Genomic DNA, 20,440 nt, shown 5'->3' with positions numbered 1-20,440 from the left:
CCTGAGCTACAAGTATTTTTCATTAAGGCACCCTAACGGATTGAGGAATAATGCATGACCCTCCATCCACCATAAATAACAATATTTTACAGTTTATGGCCATGATAAATGGTCTGGGGACTTCCAAAGAAACAATATTTACAATGAATTACAAAACATGGCCTCCCTCCCCAGTGCTTATAAAATTATTAAGCCCTCCCTCCTTTTGCACAACACTACAGTCATGAATAAAGAACAGTCCCTAAAGAATTTTTATTGTTATATGTATTAACAGGTAAGAAGCATATTGATGCAACTGCTCAATGTTGTTGCTAATATCAGTTATATCATTAGGTAAAGTCATTGTAGTATTTGTGTGTATTTTTGCAAAATCTGAATCTGACAACGAGTAACTTCACCTATCGCAAAAAGAGTGGAGTAGAAGTATAACGTATTGTGAAACTGAAATACTCGAAGCAAGTTTCTCAAAGTATGATTATCACTTGTGGTGTCAACTTGCAAATGATAAAATGAATGTAAACATATTAAATGAATGTGTAAATGTATTCTCTTGAGGAGCTCCTGCAGTGCAATCAAGCCTTTTCAAGAGCCGACCCGGCGCGCGCAGCTGCGTGCACTGCTGCCCACGCAAAGTGGCGCGCCAGAAACAGCGCAGCCGCAGCAGAACAGGCGCAGACCACAGACGCAGCAGCAGCCATGGCAGACGAAAAACCCAAGGTGAGGAGAGGAATTTGTATGCGGGTTTTCACGTGTAGTGTGTACCAAACCCGTGTTTGATAAATGTACAAATAACACTGCGTAACGCCGCCCGTGAGACTAACTCGCTCGCGGTCGGATAATTACAAAGAAGGCTAACCGCACAAACCAGAGCTACGTTAGCCCGCTAGCTAGCAAGCGAAGTTAGCATAATAAGCTAATGTGGCTAATCTGCCTGAGACCCGGGCGGTATGAAAGAAATAATAACTGCTGGTCTTTTTTAGGAACACTTAACCAACACCAGCCAAATGCCGCTGTCAGTATTCGCTATACGCATGTAACACGTTGCGATATAGTTGCTGCATGTCTATGTAACTGTAGCAAAACACCGAAGAAAAGTGAGTAACGTTGAGCTGTTATGTGCTACAGCACTGGGCCTAAATTATTGTTTGAGCACATACCGTTAACTTCAAACGGATCTCAGTTGAAATAGTCATTGCAATCACCGGCACACGTCCAAATGTCCCAAAACGGGATGAATTGTTGATGCGTGGTAGTTGCGATTCCCATTTTGACTAAGTTAGGTCGTTTAGCACTAATATAAGTTTTAGGCCATTGTCAATTGACTTGATTGATGCTAATGCTAATTGCTAACGTCGAAGTTGTAATGTTGCTCCATTTCTACGCACAGCAGTCCAACGATCTGTGCTCACCAGGTGAAGATGTCGGACAAATGTAGGCAAAAACGTGATATTAATTGTTTGCTCACATTTTCTTCATAAGTTATTGAGGTATGTTTTGTTGCTGTACATCAATCTTCAATCGGTAATTGTTTGTGTCCCTGGTCTGGGGGTCAGATGCAAAGAGGTCACATCTTGCTAAGTTTTTTTGGATTTGTTTTATTTTTTTGCATTCAGCCTAACTTTCTCCAAACTTGTGTCTCTCTGTCTTTCAGGAGGGAGTGAAGACAGAGAACAATGAGCATATCAACCTGAAGGTGGCAGGGCAGGATGGCTCAGTGGTGCAATTCAAGATCAAAAGGCACACTCCTCTCAGCAAACTGATGAAAGCTTATTGTGAACGGCAGGTGAGACCGTGCCACAATTACCACGACTCCTCAAGAGAAGTCATCTTTAAGTTAATCTATGCGCTTGAAGCTTGATTAGGCAGCTCTCGAACTGGAGGCCAGCTGAGGGATCCTTGGTGTTGTAGCAAAATGAGGATAGACCGCATTTGCTTATGTATTATTGCTTTTGAGATTTGAATAGATCATACTGGCATTAAATACTGCTACCAGGTTATTGTGACACACTTCTTTTGTCTTACTTTATAGAATCAAAACAACAGTAGTCTCTTTGTATTTTCCAAATCTGTTATGGACATTGGACCTAGTAGAGCAAACTTGCCAAGATTGCAAATTTCCAATAACGAAAACGGGGCTCTCTAAAAACACTACCTTAGACATAATACACTTCATACATGAACTCAATACAGTTCATGGTAAGCACCTAGGTCCTATGGGTGACCCATTATGTTTCTCTGAAATATTTTAAACACAATATTTCTCTGTCTGTCTGTACAGGGGCTGGCAATGAGGCAAATACGGTTTCGATTTGACGGTCAACCCATCAATGAAACAGACACACCATCGCAGGTAAGTCTTCAGCTTCTTATTAATCCTACAAACTAAAACTACAGTGATTAATTGATAACTTGTATGCAATAAAATCAATTGTCAATGAGTGTGATAGTTGATGAATTGGTGTGAGAAATTTTTTCGAGAAAAAAAGACAAAGTTGTCTGATTCTAGCTTGTTAAAGTGGAATACTATCTGGTTTCTTTACTCCTCTGTGACAGTAAACAGAATATCATGGGGCTGTGGGCAAAACAATACAATTGAAGACATCTTTCTGGTCTGGGGGAAACATGGATCAACATTTTTCACCATATTCTGACATTTTACAGAGCAAAAAATGATTTAGAAAATAATTGACAGATTCATCTTAAGTGTCTGCATGTCTCTGATTTTACACTTTGTTGTCAGTGTTTGTGTTAAAGTATTTTAAGGACAAGATTTGCAAAAGATTGATCAAACAGTCTTCTGAAACGCAGACAATGTTATTTCTATGTGCAAGATAGATTTTAATTGCACAAATGTTTGTGCATTGTAGTGGGAATCAAGTTATGTCTAATTTTATAACTAAATTTGTGTCTATTAAAGTATGTACTATAAGACAGCACTGAAATTGTTGCAGAAATACAAAAAGTTACTTGCTGTTAAGAGACTCCACTCTGAAAACCATGAAGCTTTTCTTAAACTTAACACCTGAAATTGTCCTGATGGAGGACACTGCTTCCTATCAGCTTTGTCCAGTATATGTAATGTGCTAGTGCTTGTATTTTATACGGATAAAGCACAGATTTTACAAATAGCACTGAGCAGAGCACACAGAGCAGAGTCCATGCTGTAGCCGTGCTGCCTGTTTATGTCCATAGAAAAGGTGCCTAAAAGAAAAGGTCTTGTTTACTTTCATTTTGGGAGTTTCATTTTAGATGAAACTCTGCTACACTTCGGTACCTCTCTAGCTCTCTTTTTACTTACATCACGTCTTTAATAGTAAGCCAGTCTCCGTTTTCTAACCTTAATTGTGCTCTGTAAGATGAATCGCCCTGTTCATGTGTCAAAGTAACTTCCTGTTAAAAAGTTTTGATGCATTAGCTGACCTCACTGACATTGTCAACACTTCTAAAGTGGCTTCAAAGTACAGGCTTATCGCTGCCTTCAAATAAAACATGCAGTTATTGTGAAGCATGCGCAGGAAGTGTTGTGTTTGTTATTACAAATGGAGGAAAAAATAAAGCAGAGCAGAGAACAGTAGTGTTGACATTGGTGCTGTCAACAGCTGCTGACACTCTGGGAGAGTACAGCTGTCAAATTAAGATATGTAAATACTTACAGTAGATTGATCAACTGACAATTGAACTTTTTTTCGTACAGCTAGAAATGGAGGACGAAGATACGATTGACGTGTTCCAACAGCAAACCGGAGGCTCTTCTCTTTAAAGACTGTTTCCTACGAACATCCCTACCTCCCCTTCTCATCCCTGAACATCTTCGTTATGCCCGGTCTTTAATTGTTCACGACCAGTGTTGATACCATTCAGTGGAATACTTTTACAAAATGTTCAAAGGCAGCGGCACAGTCGATGTAGAATTAATCACACTGTCATCAATATGTTAACATGTCTAAACGGCGCAGTTTAGACAACTTGTAAGCTGCAGTAATGTGCTAAAGAAAAATCAAAAAGCTTGCCATGATAATTTTTTTTTCTTCCCCGGAGGTTTTTTAGAGAAAACTCCTTGTCCTTTTTTTTTATATACTTATGTCATTGAGGTTTTGATTCAGATGGAATTTTGTTATTGTTGTCGAGTAAGCCTGCATTTTAAATTCACATCTGTTGTTATGAAAATGTATTATTGGAATAAATTGAGTCTTTTTTTTAACATATGTCACTGTTGTTTGATTTATGGATACTTTCGTTGTCTAAACCAGCAGCTATCATCAGAACTAGAATGTAACATACTAAGTGAAAAGGTCAATCTTAGATGGTTGTCATTTACTTTCATTTGTATAAATTAGCTTTTTAAAAGTTAGTGTCTTATGCTTGACTAGTAGCACAGACTACATTTATGTGCTATATGTTTGTTCCCTGTTACTGCGGGTAGGCCTGCAAGTCAGTGCTACTTGTTCTTTCTTAGACCGCAGGCCTGTCCCACTTTCAGAGCCTGTTTAGTATCAGTGTTTGCAAGAGAAAAAAAAAATCTTGAATCGTGAAAGTTTTCTAGAAACATTGGGCCTCATGCAGCAACGTTCTCTTACATTTTCTCAATTCTGGTAAGAGAAAACACAAGAGAAACAAACTCCAGATGCACCAAATGATCTTAGTCATCCAACTTTCCTCTGAACCAGGTGTGCTCGATGATGACTCCTGGGTGATACAGGTAACACTCCCTTTGCACCATATAAGGACAGGTTTTGTGGCGTGTGCCAAGGCTCTCACATGTGAACAACACTGGAGGCATGATGCCACGAAAGATTGTAAGAGGAAGAACTCGGGGAGTAGTGAAACTTACATGGGCCTACCAGTGAATGAAATGTGATTTCAGGGAAATGATTTAAGTAAAAGTAAAAGTACACATGCAAAAAGATTTAAATGTGATAAGTCAAAATCATTTGAAAGGAAAAACAGCAAATCCTCATACATACAGTATGTATGAGAAGCTGGAAAAATGACATACAGTTCTAAAAAAAAAATAATAAATTGCCAACTTATTTTCTAATTAATTGACTAATTATTGTAGCTGTACTTGTATGTCTTTATATAGGTTTGTGCACAAAAATCTTAATTTGTTAAGTAGTTTTCTAATAATAATAGTGGAATAAGAAGTACATTATTTCCCTGTAAAGTGTAGAAGTGTAGAATTGGAAAGTGTCCCTTAATGTGTCCCATAAATCTAAAAGTCCCTTAGATTTATATTTAAGTACAGTACTTAAGTAAATGTACTTAGTTACATTACGCCGCTGGCATATTATTTTTTAAACTCATGTTTTTACTATCCTATTATTTTGGCTCAGGGGAGGGACATACAGTTTTTAATGGCAGTATTTTGTATTTACTTAACTGCTACATTTTAAAGAAAACGTTCTCTCTTTACAGACAGGCAAAATTACACCATTTATCATTGCCAGAAACAGTGAAAACAGAAATTGTCAGTGGGTTTTAGAATTTCAAATGATCATTGTCAAAAAAACACCGTCAGAAAAAAACCCCAACCAGATCTAAGTTTAAAATAGTAATATTTCATCAAAATCACTTCATTCTCCATGTCTCCAATAAAATATAGCCAGAGAAAAGCTGTTTGCCCAAACTATTCATCATCATGACAAAAGTGAAAAAACGAGGCTTTTTCCAACCTCACGGTTTTGTCTTAAGCATTAAACTTTTAAATATCAAAGGGTGTTTTGAAGCATTTCCCCCAAGTCACTCAGGGAGACTTGTGGAAAAATATTTGTAGGTTCAGGGAAGGTTAAAAAAAAAAAAAGTCTAACCCCTGCCACTCCAGTCCTCTGACACATAAACAACAGTCTCTTACATTTAGTATTTATAGTAAATTGCTTCACTGAAGTTTTTTCAAATACTTTCGATTCTAGATTATGTGTTTTTGAATACGATTATAATAACCAGTAGTTGTTTTAATAAACGGTGAAAAATGATTGACTTCTGTGTCAACATCCAGTTTAGTATATGCATGCCATGTCAATAATTATTTTGTCCAATCACAGATTTGATTTATGTGGCAGAATCCAATCATAGATGGAGCTGTTCACTTGTGGGCGGTACTTAGGCTGCAGAAACGCCCTCTTCACAATGATTTCTGTCGCACCGTCGCACCCGCACTTGTGTCTGTCAAATCCGTAGACACTGAGGAGAACCAGCGAGCCAAACCGGAAATAAAGCGTTTTTGCCTTCAAATTACAATCCACATGTGTCACTTTCACTGAGGTGGTGGTCTTTAGGAACATCTTATCAAAAACCATACACCACTTAAATAGATAATATAGGTATGATTTGATTTAACTTTGACACGGTCTTAAAAATGTCCGTAACAGTTTATCCGCCAGGTTAGCATACTTTATTTTGAAAATACAACCGGAAGTAAGCCGTCTCCTTATGGTCACTTTGACACTGGTCCACTCAGACTGGAGGCTGGTTGATTATTGGGAACCACCGGCGAGGATAGACAATGATGAGGCGGTGAAGCGCTGCTAGTGAGAGTGTAATTCGCGTGTATTCTGTCAAATTTATACATATTTTACGACTTCTTGTGCAAAAAATGACGACGACCACGACATATCAAGGGATGGAGCCCGGCTCTAAAAGCAGTTCCAGGTAAAAGGCGTCGTTCAGACCGTTAACGTTACCCGTTAGTTAGCCACCATGATGCCAACAAGTCCAGCATCCACTGACATTAACCCACCGCTACAGTGGTTAAAATGTAGACATCTTTGCTCTGACCTCTGCCCGTAAATACCGCTTCGAAATTGTCAAAATAAGCGTTGTTGACGGTGCTGGGCCAAAGCTCGGAACCACACCTTCCCCTTTTTCTGCTGGGATGGACCATTCCCATTTTTTAACGTTAGCTAGCTAGACAGCACACATGTACCCACCCTTTTGTAGAGATGCTGCCTCGCTAGCATGTGCAGACCAGACGTCTCCGCACCGGATTTAGTGTCAACTGTAGGCCTTTATATACATATTTATTTATATATCATCCATTTCCTTTTTCATATTTATCGTCATTCCAGTTGGGTGGGGCCCCCGTGGATCAGTTATCAGTATTATCAGTGATGTACAATAAAGGCATCCTCTAGTCTGCCCTGCATATGGCCTCATTGAGGCGAGGGCCATGTTACAGCTGGCTGCACCTGACAATAACCAGAGCCACATGGATATTTTTTTTATCTTAGAGATGCAGGGGAATTAATCGCTGATATTCCAGTTTAAAAAAAAAACGAATACAATGTTTAAATGAACGATTGAGTTTTGTCAGTTTTGTGGTTATTCTGGTATTTCAGTCAAAGCTTGACAGAAACAGTTTGAGAAATGTAATTTACTTCAGGCCAGTGTGTTAAGCGCAGTGTAAGAACACTGTATAGCAGGGATACTCAAACTGTTTTGCATGGGGGCCACTTGTGCAAAAAGACAGGAGGCCAGGGGCCGATCACAGCAGCCCCATGTGTGTGTCTGGGATTTTAGGACATTTCCAGGATTTTAGGACCTTAATAGGAGTTTAAGACATTTCTGAGATTTTAGCATGTTTCTATTATTTCGGGACATTTCTTGGATTTTAGGACGTTTCTAGGATTTTAGGTAATTTCTACAACTTTAGGACCTTGCTAGGATTTTAGGACATTTCTCAGATTTTGGGACATTTCTAGGATTTTAGGACATTTCTTAGATCTTATGGAATTTCTCGGATTTTATTAAGTTTCAAAAATTTTAAGAAGTTTCTTTGATTTTAGCAAGTTTCTAAGATTTTTGTATGTCCAGGATTTTGGGGCATTTCTCAGATTTTAGCACATTTCTCATATTTTGGCATATTTCTTAGATTTTAGGACATTTCTTGGATAATATGACATTTATTAGATTTTATGCCATTACTAGGTCTTTATGGTGTTTGTAGGATTGTAGCAAGTTTCTTTGATTTAATTACGTTCCTAAGATTTTAGTACATTTCCAGGATTTAAGGACATTAGGGAATTAGCTAGGACCTCTGTCGGAGGGTGCAGGGGGGATCGTCCATTGTCACTTTCTAAAAATAAGCATACTCTGTTTTGATGCTGTTTTATGCCATCTAGCACCTTATGTTTACTATTTTATTGAGGATTAGAAAATAGTGGGTGGGGGGGGGGGGGCATCCGACACCCTGCGGGCCACATGTTTAGTATCACTGCTGTATAGTGTTACGTTACAGCTTAAGGGGAAAGCAATGGTTATTGTTGATACATAATGGTGTAAACAGTACAGTAAGTATCCCAAAGGATATTCTCTTCATTGCCAGTTTAATAGGCACATCCTGTTTAGAACAAACATCATAGGAAGAAACTGTAAAATATTGCTCTTTATGATGAAGGGAGGGTCATGCATTTTCCCCCAGTCGCTTGGAGAGGCTTAAGGAATAATATTTGTAGTTCCTGAGAGGGTCATGATATTAAAAAAAACCACCCCAGCCAATCCCCTGCTCTAAATAGAACAGACCCTAACACAACAGCCCTGTAATAAATCCTATCTACATAAAGATCATTTTTAAGGTTTTAGTTTGTGGTGCTGCTGTATTGTATTAAATTGTTGTTGCTGACACAATATCAGAAACATCTGGAATAAAACAGATCCTTGTTAAAAGTAATACTGCAGTATTGCAGTAGCATGAATAGTAGCCTACATATAAAGTTCACATAGACACATTATAGGGAGTGCTTTTGTATTCCTCTAGTCATTGAAGCTCATTGTTACACATTAATGACATGTGTGACGTGACCTTTTTATCTCGGCAGGGACCGACCGGTCCTTCCGCCACTTGAGTGTGGCTGCTCAGACAGTGCAAAGATAATCTACAACCACTGTGATGAGTTAAAACATCTGGCAGACACTTTGAAGCTTCTTCATTTTATCCAGAGGGTTGTGCAATGTTAAATGACGTAAAATAAAATGGTTTTTTTTCACCTTCATTGACAGTGCAAATGAACAATAGGCTCATTTCATGGATACATTTTTACATCCCCAGTCTGAACTACAACAGTTAGGTAGGTTAACAGAGTGTCTGCAGGTCCATAAATGGTCTAAAAATTGCTTAAATTTAATTTTAGAAATATAAGGCCTTACAAGTCATTTAATTGTCTTAAATTTCAATTTCTGGAGTCTAAATTACCAGAAACCTGCTACTCAATCTCATATACATGCACTAATAACCATAACCTACATAGATGTTTCCTCTGCACAGGACTACAGATATACTGCTAACATTTATACTTGACTACACTGCATGTAAAATATTTGTCCAAAAAACAGTCTTAAATTTGGTTAAAAGTTCTTAAAAAGCATTAAATTGTGTCTGATACATGAAGACACCCTCAGTAATTTTTGAAAGGAGAGAAGACACTGGAAATATCAGCTAGCACGATGCAGCTTTCAGTAACATGACTGACCTTTTCTCTTTTTCCAGGGTTTTGCGTCCTCCTGGCGGCGGCTCTAACATTTCACTTGGTGCAGATGAGGAGAAGCCTCCCGTCCGGAAAAACAAGATGGCCTCCAGTGTTTTCGCTGAGCCAGAGGACCCCTATGCTAATCGAAGGAACAACCCACCAGGTACAATCTTCTCCAAACAGCTGTTGCTTTAGTGCGAAAGCTAACGTCAATTTTTCATATCCATTTTATTTTAACAGTTTACCACAACATTTTAGACAGTGTCACTTTAAAAACAAAACAAAGCCCAAAACCAGTGATGATGAGGAAAAACTTTGAGAATATTGTTCCTTGTGTTTTGGAGATACAAGGGGTTTTTCTCTTGCTGCTGGACAAAACTGACCCTCAACACCTCAGACAGCTGAATACATAAGAATAACATTTCCCGTCTCCAGTGGTGCCACTTGACAAAACAGGTTGAGTTGCCCCAAAGATGAATTGATTTCTCTCTCAGACCATCATTACATATTCAAGCACTGGTGTTTCTCTATTAATCACGTTCTTCTCAAGCCTGCCGAGATGTGAAATATTCATGTAGAATTGAGCCGCCTCAAGTCCTTGTTAGATCACAGGGGTCATTATAGATTTTAAGAAGTATATATTTCTGTCAGGAATAATAAAATGATGAGGCCCTTGAGACACACCATTTTTTCTTAATATGGCTTGTTTTTACTGCCCAGTGCTGGATTTTCCAGTCCTTCTCTAAATGTAGTTTGATAAACAACAAAATGTTGCCAAAAGAGGAATTGAAACACAGGCAGGAAACGTGGATGCCAGGTTTGTATTTTTGATCTAGTGCACTGGTTCCTAATTTTTGAGAAGAAATGGACCAAGTAAAGCTTTAAACGTATACCGCAAGAGATGTCTCTTGAACAGAACCATCTCTGCATTTGATAGCTTTCCTTGCAGAGGCGGAGAGTTAGACATGTTGCTAGAGGCCAAAGTCCAAGTAGATTTAATTTTGCCATTGTACTCGGACTTGTTTGCTTTGTTGAGTGCTAAACAAGCACGGCTGAGCAATTCTTTTCTGCTTCCTCTCACAAGGGGATTTTTTTTTCCAATTTTGATGAGGTGAAATTTGCAGTATGAAAAATGTAAATACATTTTAGTTTTAAACATATTTTAAAATGCAGTGAAACATTAAATATGAATACCAAAAAAAGACAAATTTCATGGCAACCAGACATTACAGCACCCCTTCTAGTAATTGGTTTAACACCGAGGGATAATATGATATGAATATTTGTTTTTTCTTCTGTCTGGTACGGTGCGGCCATCTTTGTTTGACACTTTCAGAGACGTCATAATTCAAGACAGGTGTCAAAGTGTTTTGACAGCTCTAACTACATCTGGCTGTCCCAGAAACTCTTCAAAGGAACGGTGGACCGTAATACATCAGTCTCAGTGGCTTTTCTGTCACTGATATGTGCAAAGTTGGGTAACATTGTGACAGCATGAGCCTGGATTGTATTTCACCAAGGCAGCTGGTTTATCAACCAGGAATGTCAAAGAATTTTGAGTTGCCATCCAATTGGGAAAATAACTAATGAGGTATAGTTGCAGCGGCAAGATAAAATCTCTTCCAGTGTATTTTTTACTTATAAAATATTACCTTAAAAGCTGTATCCTGACAGTAGTACATAAGACAGATCATCTGTTGTAAAAAATCGTGTTCTTAAAGAATATTTTATTGGGAATGTTAACAGACAGAGCAGTGTACAGCAGCTTAAATAAATTGGCTAAAACAAAAAGCAAGTAGTTTCTCTTGCAAAAATATTTTGATTTTCTCAAACAAACAAATTCTATGTGGTAGCAGGCTGAATACATATTGAAACTTTCGCACATGTTCCCTGACATTTCCTTATTCCTCCTTTTACTTCTCACATTTGGTGATAGAAAAGAGCCTTTAGTCAGAAGAGTATATGAATTTGATTTAATGGAGTCAGAGTGGCTGTCTTCTTTAAACAGGATCAACTCTATTTTTCAGCAAGCAGTTTTTTCATAGTCACTGAATGTTTCTCTCACTGTTTTGACTTCACTGCAACTAATGCAGTTTAACTGTCAAAAGGAGCAATTGGCTGTACTGGCATGGAAGTCCTGGAGAAGCTTTGTCCAAAAATGACAGCATAGACATTAAGAATTAATCTAGATATTTTATATTGCATAGACAGAATCTTAAACTAAACATCATTAATTCATTCAGTCAGTATCCTTGTTTGACTTCCTTCTACCCAAATGTGACCGTACCACAGCACATTAAAGGTAGCTGGCCATCCGCTCCATTGCCAGCGTTCGTGGGAACCCTCTGTACATGATATGGTAATTGTGCCTGAAATGAGGTCTGTCGGCAGCAAACCTCCTCTACAGTGAGAAACTTCTCAAATCACATCTGCAGTATAATCTGCATCCCTGCTGCCCATTGGATGCTCACATTTTGACAAAAATGGTGCTTTCATCTATTCTTCAAACTATACCAACTACAGCTAGAAGCCACATCTAGCAAAATAAAATGTAAACCATTTTCTCGTAAAATGTAGTAAGTGATGTATTTCCAAGTGAAACAGGATAGGCAGGCAGGATGTAACTTTAAGGAACTAGATTTTATAGTTGAAAAGTGGACATGTCATAAGGCGCCAACAGTGTAATGCAAATAGGATGAGAGTATCTGTCAGGAAGAGAGAGAAAGACAAACTCAAATCGTATTCTACATGTAATGTTATTTACTGAAACAGTCCACTGTAAATTGCCTTGTGCATAATCTGGATTTTGGCATACTTTCCTTGTCATGAGTTATTTTCTTCCTAAGTAGCAGTTTGAGGAGTTTGAGTTGCGGGGTGAATAACTGATCAGTGGATCACTCAGAGCTGATCAGATCAAATCAATGGATAAGAGGAGCTGCTGCTGCTGCAGAAGTGAGTGAAAGCAAACTTTTAGACCCAGCGGTTGAATCACTTTTACTACACTTGGCATTCTACCGCGCCGTCTGTGCCCTGAGTACACACTGCACTCCAGGAGATGCAACTAATAACCAAACACTCCAATATTGCTCCTAATTAAGGGTCTAAAAAAAAAAAAAAAAAAAAAGGGTCTAGTTCCAAAAATATACTCTTAGTAATTTGCGGAAGATGTTTTAATCCTGGCAGCCCATCACAAAAAAATAAATGAATGTGCAGGAAACCCTGGAGATATTCAGTGTTAAGGGATGGACCCAAAAGGTATGTATCATAGAGTTGACATATTAATTTGGTGTGGAATATTACTAAAGAAGCTTATTTGTTCAGAGCGGTGGACAGATGATTAATGTCAGAAATGCTTAAAAAATGCTGATTGTGTAAATTTCCCCAGACACACTCATCTATTTGTCAGTATTCAAGTATGCTGTGGGTTAAAACATTTGGACATGATCAGAAAATCCTAACACTCTCAAATCCATAAAGCGTAGGCCATAGCCTGGGCTTCCAAGGGGAAAAGCCCACACAGCAGGACATGACTACATAGTTGTGTTTCATAGTGTGAACAGAGTTATTGTCATAAAGACATTTAGTATGAAAACGAAACTTCTAAAATCTGAAAATTCCCCAAATCACAATAGGAAACTCGTGGCAAAGGTTAAAAAATGTAGGCGCAACTAGCTTACAAAGAAAAGTCCAGCATAATGAGGGTCATTAGGTCAGGCCATAATGTCAGTGGAGTGCATTGTTAGGGTTGTTCTACTCGTGGGACTATTACTTCCTCTTGTCGCTTCCCAGTTCCTATGTTAAAACTGAAATACAAAATCATCAGTTATATTTGAATTGCTGGGAAACTCCACAGATTCTGTGAGCACCCTGATGCTCTAGTATTTGATCTTGATCTTATCTGTATATTTAGATCAATTTATACATTTGTTTTCACAGCTGCACAGTGCACTGTTATTGTAAGTGTAAAACAGTAATGTCCCCACTTACTATCAAATGCAGGTGTTTTTGAAAGCTGAGCATTTAACAAGTATAGCACCCGGGTTTCCCACACATTCATTTATTTGTGGCGATCCACCACAAATAAAATATTTGCCACCACACACACCGTTCATTAGGAGCGCTGTTGAAATATATATACTGTTCAGTGATTCATTACAACACATTCTGGAGAACAGAGCGTACTCTGGGCACAGATAGAGCAGCAGAACATCAGGTGCAACTGTTCATTTTGCTGGGTCTGAAAGTTTGCTTTCACTCCCAGCAGCTGCTCTTCTCATCTATTGATCTGATTAGGTCTGAATGGATCAACAGATTATCCGCCCCACAAGTCACAAATTGCTGCTGAAGAGAAAAAGAACTCAAGGAAAGCTCCACCTGTGCTTTGTTTACAGTCCAGAATCAGAATTGAGAGAGTCAAAACAAATTATACAAAAGGACACTAATAAAAGAAAAACAAGTTTGCTGTTGTCCTCTTTTTCATCACACATGAAGTCTATGCTTTAATTCTGCCATGAACCCTGAGCAGACATCATAGACTCCTTTCAATGAAGCCCTAGTGTGGTTCTCACATTGTTCCACCGTGTTTTGTATGATATCTATTAAGAGGATGATCTATGTGGCATTTCTTTACTGGCACCGTTTTCCAAAACCTCAATGCCCCTTTCCTTTAGAAAAGGCTTTAGTCTATATTCCTTGGATATTGATGTATCATTGATGTATATTTAAAATGTAGAGGTCGGCAGATTATCAGCCTGGCAGATAATCAGGGCCTATATTTGACAATTTGATGATTATCTGCATGGGTGTTTTATTATAATGATCGCTGATAAAAATGAATGACGAAAATATGTCTGTATTTCACTCAGCCAACACCAGTGACAAGAGTCTGCAATGCCTGCAAAGAAAGAGTCAGCATGGGAGGAATGTTAACTTTGTAAAACCTCATGGAGCCATTTTTATTCATTCATTTTTTGTTTAAATTTTCACTTGATTTAAAAAAACAAAACTTGTAGGGAACATGCTGTAAATGATGTTGAAAGTGTCTGTTTTGATTAAACATTTGCTAAAGGCATTTAAACAAAGTTTTGTGTTGGAGTGTGTTATATTCCACATTCTGAATTTCATTTTCATTGTAAATGTATGTTGGTTCCAATTATTGGTTATCAGTTGCATAAGGTACTAATAATCAGTATTGGTATCTTCCCTGAAAACCAATATCGGTCAACCCCTATTAAGATGTTGTTTCACCTGCCACTGATTAAGCCTTCATTCAACTCTTAGTTAGCCAAAGGATGTCAAAATATCAGCATAGTAACACACTCAATTCAACTAAAACACAAGAAACTCGTGCTCCAGAAAAGGATAAGCACTCAATGAAGATCCTAGGGTCACTGATCAGCAATTATGACTTAAATATAAAATTAAGATGGTGAATATTATCTGCTGAACGTCAGCATGTTAGCATTGCCATTCTGAGCATCTTCTTACACTTCTTATGCAGATGTTAGCATTAAGCTTTGCACGTGCTGTGCCTTTTAAGGTGCTTTCAGACAGTGAGCAGTAGCCTCCATTGTTACTGTCACTGATGCCCCTGCGGGTGACATGGCAGCGACTGTCTGCTATCTGAAAGCCCCTTAAGTCTGGGTTTAAAGAAAAAAAACAAAGCTGTCTACTTCAGTAATAAGTGTGATAGTGACCTACTTTGTGACAGTGAGTATGGGCCCTCTCTGATGACCCACTCCATGTCAGTCTTTGACAACCTCCTCTGTGAACCTGATCTGCTTGCTGTTTCACCTCGAGCCAAGTCGATGTGCAAAAAGCTAGAAATGGGCACATCCCTAAAAACGCTGAAGAAGGTGCTAGAACCACATTACAGTGCCAACACTGAACAGAGGAAAGTCCACACACCTCAGTGTTTCAGCTGTTTTCTTTTTTATTGAGATTCTCACAAACAAATTCTGACCTGCCAAGTCTAAATGAGTTGTCCTGGCCTCTTTCTTTATCATCTAGTTTGTAAGTGTTATGATCAGTTTATTATTTTATGATTAGATCATGCTCAGTTAATTATGATTCAGGTAATCAATTTGCAGAGGTTTACCACGTAAAGGAGAGCAGATCTCAGGTGTCCTTGTTCTTGTCCCATGTGAATGACCTTCTTTAGCATTACTGCTTTTCTACAACATAAATCTTTCATTTTTACAGCATCCTTTTGTGTTGCATTTCTGAATATGTAACTCAGGAAAATTACTTTTATGCTTCTGCGGCAGAGATAGCCACATTTTTGGGTTGTCCATCCGTCCATCTCATTCCCATGAACGCGACTTCTGAAGGGGATTTCTTCCAATATGGCAGAAATGTCCACTTGGATTTACATTTTGAAATTGTTACATTTTGGTGGTCAAGATTCAAAAAGGTTCAAGATTCAAGATTGAAAAAGGTTTATTGTAATTCCAAAACATGAGGTTCATGAAGGGGGACAAAACTAAGTACTGAGGTCCCTAAAATCTAAAACAAGCAGAAACAACAAATAAGTACAATGAAATAAATCAATAACATCAATAAAATAATAGTACGAGGATAAAAATGATACAAATTAAACATAAGTATAGATATTCAAATATTATTGCCCATTTAAGTCTCCCGTGTGTTGGTGTTATTGCATTTGAAAGAGTCTCTAGTGTGGCAGAGTTTGAGTCTCACAGCTTCTGGTAAGTAGTTGTTTCTCAGCCTGTTTGATTGCAGGGGAGGACAAACAGTCCTTGAGCGGGGTGGGAGGAGTCCCTTATGATACTGGCAGCCCTCGTCCTGCATCTGCTGATGTAAATGTCCCCAATTGTTGGGAAAATGCTGCCAGTGATTATCTGTGGGGCCTCAGCTTCCCACTGCAGAGTCTTCCTGTCCGCAACAAAGCCGTGTCTGTTACACACAATGCGACATGATGTGAGGATGCTCTCCACCACACACATCTAAAAGGATGTGAGGGCTGTGGTACCCAGACCAGCCCACTTGAGCCTCCTCAGGAAGTACAGACTCCATCTCACTCCCATGAAAGCAATATCTCAAGAGGGCCTTGAAGTAGTTTCCTCAAGATCACCATGACATTTGTCTCCATATAAAAAAAATGTATTCATTGGATTTTGTCTTTGCACCTCCTTTGTGACGGCCTGTGTCTAAGCCATTATATCCTTGTTCTTTCAGGTGGGAAGCCCACGGGTGTGCTTTGTGGTGAGCCATCAGCCCCCCTGAGGAGAGGAGGAAACCAGACCACCAACTCTGCAGACGCCTGTGTCACAGTAAGATCACACATCAGATCATGAGTTTTGGTAGGAAGAAATGAAGTGAAACCTGAGTGATGATATACATATGGGGAAGCAACCGATATGATTTGAAGTTTCAACTTATTTTCTCTTCATCTTCCCTTAATGTCTCACAAAGGCTGCTTGTGTGTAATTTACAAAGGAACATTACTAAATGACATTTAAGAAATGCCTGCTTGCATGTCATCACTGAGTTCATGTGTATATTTACATCAAGACTGATAATGTACAGGATTTCCTTTTTAAGTCTGTGGAGGTTGATGAAATACTTACCACTTCTTCTCTGCTTGTTTTTGTAGGATGGAGAAAACTCTGTACGCGACTGTGGTAAGCTCCCATTTTCTGTGATCACATCACCCAGTTTAACCACTGGTTTAGTAGACCCTTAACCAGTGGTCCGACATTACAAAGAACAGATTCGTAATATGTCACAAATATCACGTACAACATTACACATACACATATGCATACGTGCACATACATTATATCTACCTGTATAAGTACACATACATATTGTACCTGTAAACACATATAGGTGTACAGATACATCCCAGTTCTTCACTTTGAAAATATTCTTTCAAAGTATTATTCCAATACCTTCTGTAATGCCCACTAAGTGTTAATGGTTATTTTTTTTATTGAAGTCCGCATTTTTTTGTCAAACCAAAATCTAACAAAATCCAGATTGATGTGCCTGTTGGTTATTTAAATGTGTCTAAGAAATACACCATCAAAGACAAACCTTCTCTTCTCTAAGAAAGTCATATTATTGATCTCTTAAAACAGCGCGTCCTTTAATTGAGAAGGCAAAAGCAGCTTCTTACTTGCAGCCAAAGACTGTCCACTTTGCTCTCTGAAAGCACAACCGTTGCCAGGCCTAGGCAATATATTGATATTATATAGTTATCATGATATGAAACTAAATATTGTATCACAGTCTGGATGTTGTAATATCCTTAGCGTTGCCTTGTCTTGGTTTTAAAGGCTTTATTACAGTATAGTAATGTCATTTCTGAACTTACCAGACTGTTTAAGCTGTTACATTTGCCTTTACCCGCTTAGTCATTATGTCCACATTACTGATGTGGACATCATTGTGTAAATATTTTGGGAAGCACCAATAGTCAACCTTTTACGTATCACTGCAATATCACTATCAAGGTATTTGGAAAAAAAGTATCACAATATGTCATTTTCTCCATAACCCCCAGTCCTAGCATAAATTTGCATTTCCTACAATTGCAAAGCATGACCCGGCATACTCTGCCTTTCTCAGCCTCTGATTGTTGTTCTTAATCTAACCCTACCCAGTCTTACTCCTCATGCCTAAACCTTGCAAGTTCATCCAAAAAAGGCAATGAGTACTAGCCAATCAGAGTCTGTCTCCGGCAGATTTTGTCAGCTGTAGCTTCGGCTGTTTTGAGCTTACTCGTTTTGGAACTGTGAAAAAGTATTTGAAGGGTGCAGGCATGATATCATTGACCAAAAACGGTAGAGCTGCATTTCCTAAGAAAAGAGACAGGGTCCTTATCTGTTGATGATTAATGTAGGAATTGTTGTATCGCAAATTTGTGTGGCAGCAGTGACATCAATGCTGGCAAAACAATGTTGAGAATTACTTATACTAAAGTCTGCGACAATTTAATCACATTAAAGCAGTAGCAAAAGAAAAAAAAATTGGTTGAAGCCAAAAATGTTACCACTCCCACATCATGTGAATTCCACTACGTGAGTTTCCTCAGGCTAATGTCTGTAATTAAGAAGATCATTTTGGTTGAACCTGGCAAGCTTACAATGGGTGAGATGTGATCTCGTGACAAAAGGATTGTAAAATTCCCTTGTTGTTGTTTCTAAATGCAACTGACAGTCATGCGTGTGTGTTCAGAAAACAGTGCTCCTGAGCCTGAAGCAGTGCCAGAGCAGAAGGAGGAGGCCCCTCCAGCTGACGATCCCGCTGCCGGAGTACCGTCCGGTCGCAGGAATCCCCCTGGGGGCAAGTCCAGCCTCATCCTGGGTTGAATCCCATCCAACTACTCCCCCTCTTTCATCCATTCATCTCTGAATTCATCGTTTTATTTTCATTTTTTAAAACAAAGAAGCCCAGCTCATTTGTCTGTACCGCGGGAATCCTAACTGACGTCCAACAGACAGCAGTTTCCTCCACATCCCCAAGTGCATTGTTTTGATACCTCTTTTTTGAAAACCGTTTTGTACTGTTTTTATCGTTTGTTTGTTTTGACAGAAGCACTTTATGTATTTCTATGTATACGGTTCAAAGTCTGCCTTTGCCCCTGTAATGCATTATTAGACCTGCCAGACCAGGGTACAAGGATCACATTTCTCTTATCAGCTAATGGAAAGTTAATCTCACCTAACATTGTTGCGACGGCACAAGCTGCGCGTGGTTATAAAAGCAGTTTCCAGAACACAAGCAAATAAAAATCACTTTTGCACTGTGTTCAGTTTTGACCCATCTTGCATGCACGTCTGGTCTGTAACGTATGAATGTGAGAAGAAACATAACTGTGAAGATTTTTTATTTAATATAATTTAACCTGTTTGTTAGTTGTTTTTTTGTGGGATAATTGTATTGTTGTTGCATGAATCTTTCTACTGGTAATATTATCCACTTAGGAGCCACATAAACAGCCGTCATTGTGATCTGAAGGATGCAAACACTTGTCTTCAGATGAGTCCTGTAGGTCCCATGTCAGGTAACCGAATTGGAATAAGCCTTTTTTATATTGTAGTTGATAACCTTAGATTACTGTAACCCCAGTGCCGGTTTTGAGTGCCCCATGTTTTTATAGGTAAAATTAACTCCAAAATAAAGTGTGCCTGTTTGTGTGTTAGGCTACAGCATCAAATAAGGTTGGGTTTCAGCGGTTGCATCCTACCAGTGTCGACAAGACCTGTTTTTCCTTTGAGAATCAATGGAATGTTGCTGGTCCTGACGTGTTTCTGGTAAACCCATCCTAGATTTGAAAAGTGACCTTATGACAGCTCAGCCTTTTTTTTCCTATATTTTACCCCCCATTTTTTCTTTTTTTTTTTTTTTAAACATTTGTTTATCATCCTGCTCACTTGAATTACAGTACAGTGGTTTTTTTTTTTTTTTACATATATATATATATATATATATACATACATTTCATCTTCACATTATACCAAAATTCCCTCCTGCCTCTGTCTTGTCGAGTCATGTGTGTGACTACTGCGTTAGCCAGCTGTCATGCAAGAAGACCTACATTTCAGGTACATGAAATGTAATCTCTGTGGTGTCTATTTTTAACGTCTGTTATGATACACAATATGTCCGTTTGCATCCTATACCAATTCCTGTCGCTGGATGAAGTCACTGCAGAAATTTAAAATCAAGAAATGGCACAAGTGGAAATGAACATTAAAAATCAATTTTGGCCATGGGTTGTGTTTTCTGTACTTATTTTAATTTATTTTTATTTTCTAAACCTTTATTCACCATTTCATACATACATATAACCAAATACAAAGTCAACAAAGAGATGATGCTGGGTTGGATATTGGATAGAAGTAAGAAAGCAACAATAATGAACATGAAGATACTTAAACAAAAACAAACAAAAGTCAATGAAAACAAGACAAAGTGTACATTGCTTGGGTTTAGATACATGTTATGTAAGA

At 38.4% G+C, this 20,440-nt stretch overlaps 2 protein-coding genes across 2 annotated transcripts; both read left to right on the top strand.

Annotated features, from left to right (window-relative positions):
* The first annotated feature begins 558 nt into the window (after positions 1–558).
* Positions 559–4,205, top strand: sumo2a (small ubiquitin like modifier 2a). Its single transcript, XM_042485176.2, has 4 exons — positions 559–717; positions 1,652–1,783; positions 2,279–2,350; positions 3,695–4,205. The coding sequence occupies exons 1-4, from the start codon at positions 697–699 to the stop codon at positions 3,758–3,760; spliced, it is 291 nt and encodes a 96-aa protein (XP_042341110.1). The 5' UTR covers positions 559–696; the 3' UTR covers positions 3,761–4,205.
* Positions 4,206–6,433: 2,228 nt separating this feature from the next.
* jpt1a (Jupiter microtubule associated homolog 1a) lies at positions 6,434–20,202 on the top strand. The gene is made up of 5 exons (XM_042484260.2): positions 6,434–6,648; positions 9,482–9,624; positions 16,659–16,753; positions 17,077–17,104; positions 18,663–20,202. Exons 1-5 carry the CDS (start codon positions 6,593–6,595, stop codon positions 18,794–18,796), a joined length of 456 nt encoding a protein of 151 aa, XP_042340194.1. The 5' UTR covers positions 6,434–6,592; the 3' UTR covers positions 18,797–20,202.
* The last annotated feature ends 238 nt before the right edge of the window (positions 20,203–20,440 follow it).

Source organism: Plectropomus leopardus, chromosome 3 (genome assembly GCF_026936395.1).
Source record: "Plectropomus leopardus strain MGB_pleo_1.0 chromosome 3, ASM2693639v1, whole genome shotgun sequence".
Classification (NCBI taxonomy): Eukaryota; Metazoa; Chordata; class Actinopteri; order Perciformes; family Serranidae; genus Plectropomus; species Plectropomus leopardus.
Note: the sequence above shows the minus strand (reverse complement) of the source record. Positions and strands in the feature narration are given on the sequence as shown.